The 8782-nt window shown below is 36.6% G+C and overlaps 2 protein-coding genes across 4 annotated transcripts; both read right to left on the bottom strand.

Annotated features, from left to right (window-relative positions):
• Nucleotides 1–360: 360 nt before the first annotated feature.
• On the bottom strand, nucleotides 361–4036 carry LOC121759636 (uncharacterized protein At4g15545-like). 3 transcript variants are annotated; one of them, XR_006041696.1, is made up of 9 exons: nucleotides 3553–4036; nucleotides 3349–3417; nucleotides 2426–2479; nucleotides 2226–2286; nucleotides 1989–2060; nucleotides 1649–1903; nucleotides 1509–1554; nucleotides 1170–1421; nucleotides 361–972 (listed from the first exon to the last, which is right to left on the bottom strand). XR_006041696.1 is itself a non-coding variant. In XM_042155293.1 (8 exons), exons 1-8 carry the CDS (start codon nucleotides 3850–3852, stop codon nucleotides 1250–1252), a joined length of 1029 nt encoding a protein of 342 aa, XP_042011227.1. In that variant the 5' UTR covers nucleotides 3853–4036; the 3' UTR covers nucleotides 1007–1249. The 3 variants fall into 3 exon arrangements, 1 of the variants encoding a protein (XP_042011227.1); XR_006041695.1 differs by lacking the exon at nucleotides 361–972 and adding an exon at nucleotides 1007–1045; XM_042155293.1 differs by lacking the exon at nucleotides 361–972 and having other exon boundaries at nucleotides 1007–1421.
• Nucleotides 4037–4229: 193 nt separating this feature from the next.
• Nucleotides 4230–7116, bottom strand: LOC121759523 (sperm-associated antigen 1-like). Its single transcript, XM_042155136.1, has 3 exons — nucleotides 6729–7116; nucleotides 5590–5778; nucleotides 4230–5123 (listed from the first exon to the last, which is right to left on the bottom strand). Exons 1-3 carry the CDS (start codon nucleotides 6912–6914, stop codon nucleotides 4686–4688), a joined length of 813 nt encoding a protein of 270 aa, XP_042011070.1. The 5' UTR covers nucleotides 6915–7116; the 3' UTR covers nucleotides 4230–4685.
• Nucleotides 7117–8782: the final 1666 nt, after the last annotated feature.

Genomic DNA, 8782 nt, shown 5'->3' with positions numbered 1-8782 from the left:
AAGCTTCTTGGGCATCTTAACTTTTTAGTAGAAAGCCATTTTCCTTTATTTTTTTTTATTATTGTTATAATTATTGCTTATATTCAGCCATTTCCCTTTATTATGCTCATTATTATTACGGTAAAGAAGTTGTACTGAATTATGGTTATTACTGTTTTATTTAGATATACTATATGTTTATATACATTTGCAAAAGTTGAAAATATGATAAGATGTTGGAGATAAATCAATGGTGAGGGGTTGTTATACTACAAACTTGCATTTTCTAACATGGAGATAAATAATTGAGTCTTCCTACTTAAATCACCAACTTGATACTATGTGTGCACGATTAAGATTCATGGTAAAACTGAAGATAGATTCCAAACAAAATAATCTCAATACATATATATTACCTGCGATTAAATTTTATTAATCTCACTAGATAAAACAAATTTATGATATTATGAACTTTAACTATAGATTGATGTATACTAATGAGATTTAATTATGATATACATCCACAACTTATTGCACAAAATTCAGCCAAACAGAGACAAAGATGAATCAATTTCCAATCCGAGCGTTAGAGCATGAATAACACTGCAGGCAGGACCGCACCTGCATCCTAGCCCACGGCCTAGCGCGTTGGAGGAGGAGAAAACGCGGCCCGAGCCGCACCTGGGGACGGTGGAGCAGCCCGGCTCAGCGTTAGAGCATCCAGGGCCATGCCCAATTGCATCCCAGCCCAGCATTATGGAGCCTTCGGGCCGGACCCAAACCCCCTATTTCTTTTTTCGATTTTTAGCTTATTTATAACCCATTTCTTCATCATTCTTCCACCAATTTCTCACTTCTGTCCTCTATATATTTCAATATTTTTTGTTCGGATGGATTGATTTAACAGCGACCAACGACAGTTGAACGACTTCATGCAATTTAATAGTTGGGGCCTGGATGGGGACTGCAGGGTTATAGAGTTGTGGCCTGGGCCTAAAAATTAGGAGAATGATGACGTGGAAGGAACTTAGGGCCTGAATCCAGATGCTCTTATGCATGTTTTATTCTTCAATAGAACGAAAAATGTCATCAAATAGCAGCACACAACAAAAATGCCATTATTTACAACTACCATGTGTCCTTGCACAAAATAGAAGAAACAAGGTTTGTTTAATCTGGATCAGCAATACCTGTCAAAATCGGACGACACATCCCCCACGAGGAAATGGAAAACAATTCGAGTATGAACCAACAAGCGTACTGCGCCTTTCTAGTGCGGGTTGCGGTTTAGCAACCCCTGAAATGAGAGATACAGATCCTTATTGTCTGTCCCGAATATCTCTTCTGCTTTTCTCAGCGCCTCCTCCCGCGACTGCCTTTGCGCGTTTAATTCCTTTATATTTGCCAGAAACGCGCTGAATTGCTCAAGTGATAACCGACTCCTGCACATTGCAATATAAACCCACCATGACACAATGCAACGATTTTCAGTCTAAACATCGTCATTATGATAGCAATCTCAAACTCACCTTGCTTGACGGAAGAACTCTTTACCATCAATTCGAGGAGTACGGCCTACTCAAATGAAACAAAATTTAAGAGTTTAGGACCGGATGGAAGAAATTTAATCACTTCAACCCGATATAAAATCTTTCAATCATTTACAGACCTGGCAGTGGACGTCCTCGAGGAGGAGAGTTGGCAGCTGACGACTGCTGGCTGGAAGGGTACCAAGACGATGAGGATCCTCTTCCATCGTAGTTTGCAGAAGGAGAAGTAGCACCAGAGGTTTTCTGAGGAGTGGTAGCTGCTGAGTACCTTCTCGGGGATACACTAGTGGAAATCACGTTTGGAGTTCCACTAGGAGTGAGACGGGGAGTTATATAGGGTGCGATGGACAACTTTTTCCCAGCTTGCGTAGAAACTGCAACGGAAGCAATCCATGACATCAGTACTTAAATCACAAGTACGGATTATCAATCCGAATTCAATAACCAACTTTAAAGCACCTTCATCCTTTGTGCTTGTGTGGTCAGTAGCACCACCATAAGAATGATGATTCGTATAGCCATTTGAATCATCTGTATAAAGCAATAGTTAATTAGTTATCAAAATAAACAATAGCATTTTACAACAGAAAAAACAAAAACATATGAGTATTCTTAGCTGTAACACAAATGCAACGTTCGAAGAATATTCCAAGGCTAGTGGATTATAAGAAATTTCACAGAAATGATAAGCATTACCATTTGTTATGTAAGCCTTGGGCGCTGATTGGTCATAAGTTCCAATGTCAACAGTTTCTGCCTGATATAAGAAAAGCATAAATTTAATCTTTAGATAGGAGTAAATAACATTAGCTATTAAAACTGAGATCGGATACTAGTATTAAGTAGGAAAGCATCAAACTTGATAATGATACACAAAAGAGCGTTAGTTAACATACTGGTGCATTTTCTTCATTCAATGACTGCAGGAGTTGCCTCTTAAATGTCTCTAGCTGTCAAAAGATCAAAAATTATGTCAGAAGGAGTAAATGAAAACCAAGCAACTAAACTCATCGGGAAAAAAGAAGACACGAGCATTAACACAAGTCACAAAGAAGACTGAACCAGTAACTTAGCTTACATCAGGTATCAAACAATTTGGATTTGGACAAGTGTCATAATCAATTTCAGAAATACTCCAATTAAATGTTCCAATTATCATTTCACTAAACACAATAACTCAAATGAATACCAAAGTGTGCATTAGTCATAACTTGTAATGTGTTTTTTTACTAAAATGGGAGTAATGAAGAAAACATAATAATTTGCAAATTATGCCCACACCCTAAGATGGCACTCTTAAAACTAAACCACCTCAACTCAAAAGAAAACACCAAGTACATATTAACTTTTGTCATAATCATTCCTGCTTACATATCACCTTATATCTCAATTATTCGACTCAATAAATGGTAAACAATCAGGAAATCTGTTTCTACATCAAATTACAGGGTCATGAAAATAATGCGAAAATCAACATACAAAAAAGTCAATTTTGATCAGCATATGCATTATGCAGACATCAAATCCAGCCAAAGAAAATCAATACTTCCTGATAATCAACTCAGTGTATCGTATAAGCGTTACGAAATGCATTTTATTCTTCTAGCATAATTTACAGGCTGAATGACCTAATTTACACCCTGGTAAAGAGTTTTCCCCTAACATTTAGGGATAAATGGATAGTAACTGTGGAGCGATAACAACTACAACTCGTGTTCTAACCCAAATGATAATGAACACAAAGATATGAAAAGTTTAAAAAAGAGAAAATGATTATCAAAATTTATGTTATCCTATTCCAAAAGAGAAATGTTATCACCTTCGCCACATCACGACTAAGCTTCTTTGTTGTCATAACCAACGAATCTCTTTCCTGCACCAGCTTCATCTGCAACACATACTAACCGTAAGAAAAGCCCTAAATCCCCAATTCAAATAAAGAAAACAAAAACGAAAATTCTTTTTCAATTATTTTATTCTGAAACAATGCGGAAAAGGAGCAGAATCAAAATCAAAAGCATACATTATCTTCGCGCGTAACTTTCAATCGGAACTCGGCGTCCTGATAGGCGCCGTCGAGTTGGGCGACCTTATCCTCCAGCTGCTGAATTAGGCGGTCCTTCTCGTGAAGCTTCCGGCGGAGACTCCCGGCCTCCGTCTCGAGCTTGGTGACGCGCGACGCGATCGCCATGGACGTGATCTTACGCGCCAGATCCAGCTGATCGTAGGGGTCCGTTGGTATCACCGATAATATCTCGTCGGGAAGATCGAAATCCGGCCCCGCCGCCCTACCACCGACACCGTCCTCTCCGCCGTTCGCCATGTGCCACCACCACCAAACAACCCCCAAATTTCGATTTGAAAATTAGGGCAGAAGGGGAAGAACGGCGGAGCTGTTGACGGCGTCGGAGATTTCTATGTTGGAAAATAAAATAGTAAATGTTCCAAATTTGGGAATTAGTAATAATTTTGAATGAAATGCGTTATTTGGTGAGAGAATACGTGGAATGCGGTGGGTTTGTCTGTGTTTCAAATTTTGGGTTTTCCCTCTATTTTATAATATAGTATTCAATTATTTATTGTTTTCCAAATTTTTTGTCTTTTATGGGTCCTTCAACATTTAATACTTCAAAATATATAGAAATAATTATAAATCACCCCAGAAAAGTATGAGTATCTGTGACTGCACAATCAATGCTCTTGTATCACCACAATTTTCCACCTTTTCATATAGTATTTCACTAGCAATCATGCTACAAGTACAACTTCACACATGTAGAATCAAAAATAAAAATAAAAATAAAAAGTATAGCACCAACTTTGTACAACAACAAGGCTCCCCAAATCCTCTAAATATGTCCGGCATAGTCACGGGAGCACTTGCGAACTCACGACTAAAGATGCGTACAAGGAGCAGGGACGCGTTGGATTAAAAATTTGAACTGCCCCCTTTCCACAGTATCATTACATCAAAGTGTGTATTTGTATAATATACAGTCTCTTCTTGACAGACAACAAGCATGTTTTGGCATGGTGAATGCTGCTCTCGGACCTTAGGAACCACGTGCTTTGTTCCACTGCCGAGCATACTAATTCAAACTTACTCAATCTCTAGAAACGAGTAACCACAGAGCTCCAAGTTGATGCACCTTAGAGCTATTTAACTGCCTTCACGCCAACTGTTTTAACACGAAATCGATACTGAGGTTGAGAATCATCATCGTCTTTGTCATCCTCATCATCATCGTCATCTTCTTCACTTGAGTCATCTTGTACCCTGTCCCACCTTGAGTAGTCTAGCTGAGAATGACCTTTTGGTTTTGGGATTGTCTGCCAACCCAATGAGGATTGATCAGATGGTGGTTGTCTGGTCAAATTCTGGCAGGGTAGTATTTCCTCTGTTAGACTCACACCCTCAAAATTACTTCCGTTGCTTTCTTTAGCAGCATCACGAGTCACGTCGTTTACACTGTTTCCAAGATCTTCAATCTTGTCATCGTCCATTTCTGCTTCATAAGGTTCGTGTTTATCTTCATCCACATATTCATCATCTTCTTCAAACTCTGCTTCATCCTCAGGTATTGGAGCAAGTGACTTCCTTAATCAAAAGACACCATCATTATTGACAAAGAACCAATATAGACAGAATGTTCATCAAAAAAGAAAAATGCATAATCAATATAAATGAATGCAGTACAGACTACACAACACAAAAGAACTATTCATATCTGCGTACAAAGATAACTATATTATAGGTATATGTATTTTTCATTTGATACAATACAAGAGAGATGCATATGAATAATTCTGATGCCCGTATTAGAAATAACAAGAATCCACCAGGCTTGAAGCAATCCATAAGAATTCAATAGATAAAAGATAAACATAACTAGAGTGCCATAATGTTGGGCCAGACTTATAGAACTAATTAAAATTTTACTATGTTTAGACAAAAGACATTCTCATGAAAATTGAAATAATAACAGGACAGAGAAAGCTAAAAGGGGTATCAATATCAGAAACATCATCTAAAGCACAGCAAGGTAAATATAGTAAATACCAGTTGTGTCTTCAAACGGGTGTGAAGGTTTCTGTATACTTCTGCTGATGGATTCAACTCAATCAGCCTGTTGACATCAAAAAGTGCCGAATGATACTCCTTTAAGGTGACCAGAGTTTGAGCACGCAACATCAGTGCTCCGGTGTGATTGTAATCAAGTTCCAGAACCGAGGTGCATTCTTCTGCAGCCTGTAATAATGTGGTGTATCACCTTTAAGAATAGCATTTGTTCAAGGAAAAAACTCGACAAGTTATTTGAAAAATCCTTTAAGAGGGTGTTTGGCCAAACTTATAAGCTCCTGAAAACAACTTATAAGTTGTTGAAAATGTTATAACCTCTTAAAAATTATTTGACAAAATAAGCTCATCAACAACTTATAAGTTGTAAAATAAGCTCCACCAGCTTATAAATAAACTTCATAATCTTACAAGTAACTATCTATAAACAAAAACAGCTCTACTATGGTTCATTATTTCCAATTCCAACATATATCCTTCTAATTTCATCAATCTTCCATTTGTATCTAACTATGATTTTCTTCCTGTAGCTCACAATCCTCTTTCTAGTTTATAAGCTCAATCATCAGAACACTTGAATAACTTATAAACCTTGAACTTTAAATACTAGTATAAGTTCTTGAAACATGTTATAAACTCACAAAAATAAGCTTGGCCCCTTTAGTTTCCTTGCTTACTCTGACAAATGTAAGTGATGCAGAAAAATGAGTGCTTTAAAAACTTATACTGAGTTTGGTAAAACAATCCTTATGCACTCCTTATTTGTATTGGTTTATCACGTTAAATTAAGGAATCCAGAAGATAAGGATCAACAGGTTTAAAACTGAACTTATTTCCTAAATATGTAATAAGTAATTAACAATTAAATAGAAGGTCAAGTAAAATAACAGCCCTCTCATATAATACAGCATATGCAGTAAACTAAAACAAGCTGATCTCAACAATTACAAAGAATTTACTTCACGTAATTGGCCTGTGCAGCAGTCATGAAAGTCCGGATACCATTATTTTCAATACACCACAACGGATGAAAAGAAATTTCAACAAATGGAGAAATTGTACGAGTTCGTCAGAAGCAATCCAGAAATAACAAGGTTGAGCTGATAAGCTAACACAGATACCTTGTTGAAGTCGTGGAGCTTGAGATAACAAGCGGCGCGGTTGCTGTGAAGCGCAATCTTCTGCGGCGTGGTCTTGGCCATGGAAAGCGCGTCGGTGTAATACGCCAGTGCTTCAGCATACTTGCCCTCTCTGTACATCTGGTGCGCCCTCTCAATCTTATTAATCGCCGGCGATCCCGAAGCCATCGCCGACCACCGCAACTACTAAATAACTCACTCAATTCAAAAATCAATACGAAAAACTTCAATCTGAAACAACACAGCAGCAGCAGCAGCAGCAGTTTGTGAATAAATCAAATTCTAATTGAACACCGACAGAGATATGAATTTGAGGAAGATGAAATGAATTTGAGAACAAATTGGGGAGAGAGATGGCGGAGGAATAGATGAGAAATAATGGAACAAATAATGGGGCCGACCCGACCCGCTGACCAGCCCAATTATTGGCTTTGGGAACTCGTTTATTTTCAGGGTCCGACCCGTTTCCAGCCCAATTATTGTAGTATTTGGGAACTGATTTGTTTAAATATTCAAATTTTTATGCACATGATCCAGATTTCAGATTCACATATTTAATTTAAGATGATAGTATTAGTATATTAATTAATATAATAATGGATCATATATATCTGCAGCAAAAATCGTGTCTCCTGTTTATGAATTGAAAATTTGAAATTGATAAATTAATCAGGTAAACTTGATTAGATAGAGGTTATCTCAACAACTCAATTACAAAATTACAATTTGAAGAGTTGACCACAAATAATTAGAACACAAAATAATAATAATAAATTGAGCCTCGATCTCATCACATTATTCTTTGTAGCGAAAATTAGAAATAAGAAATGGGAAAATCATATGGGAAGTATAAGAAAATGAAATATTTAAAATATATAAGGATTTTAATTTTCTCATTATATCCTGTAATCGGTGTGAACCCACGCTAAATTTATGTGATATTTTGTAATTGTTTATTTATTTCTCTTCTCAATAGTCCTGATCTGTATAGCCCTAGCCCTAGCCCTAGCCCTAGCCACTAGCTATATGGCTTTATTTACTTTTGTTTGTGACAAAATCTAAAGCTTATTTATTTCTTTTCTCAGAGTAATATGTATGCTGCTCTATATTGCTCTTGCCCCTAGCTATATGATTTTAATGTTCTTTTATCACTTTCAATAATACCACACGATTCTACGTCACGATAAATTTATTATTGATCGAGCTAGATTTGTGGATTCGACTTCAGACAAATTTGTGGGCTTTGAATGTGTCATGGGTTTTGATAGGTACGACTATGCCAACTACTCTTCAGCCAGCTGCGAACCAAGTCCATCAGAATCCTCTTGGCTCAAATAGATATCAAGATTATCTTTACAAATAAATATTACTAGCAACATATCTCTGATTAGCTAGCCATATCTTTTAATATCTAGTCTCTAATTTTTAGTTATCTTCTCAGTGATTAAAGTTCCTATATAACTAGAATTGTGTACTTTTTTTTATTATTGAGAAATAAACTAAACGTTTTTCTCATTCTTGTTCTAGGCAAAAATCGCTGCCCTAGGACTCTAACTATGGTTTATCTTTTCCTTTTTAAATTTTGATTAGTGGACAAATAGCACATTAAGCAAAATGTCAAGAAAATTTTTTGTTGATATACTCATGTTATTACATTTTTAGTTAGCAAGTAACACATTAAGATAGTCATCACACTAACACAAACCATCAACATTATGCTATAATGGGCCAAGGAAATATGAAAATCAATAACTATGAAGTCTTCTTCGTTATCATATTGTTTAGGTATTCAAAAGCTATTAATCGCGCGGGTAGGAAATGAGACGGATCACTACTCTTCTAATTTTTATTTCCATCTTGAGGATAAAGTGTTGTTATGAAAAATCACTGAAAATTTAGGAAAGTCTAGACGAAAAGTTAGAGAAAAGAAGCAAATTTGTGCCCACCACTTCTCCACATTTCTTATTTCCAATGCCATGTTCCTCTTAAACTGAAATTGTCACTATCATATTCCTAAGTCCTAACAATTGCGAATG

Source organism: Salvia splendens, chromosome 12 (genome assembly GCF_004379255.2).
Source record: "Salvia splendens isolate huo1 chromosome 12, SspV2, whole genome shotgun sequence".
NCBI classification, from domain to species: domain Eukaryota; kingdom Viridiplantae; phylum Streptophyta; class Magnoliopsida; order Lamiales; family Lamiaceae; genus Salvia; species Salvia splendens.
This window is presented reverse-complemented; position numbering and strand designations above follow the sequence as displayed.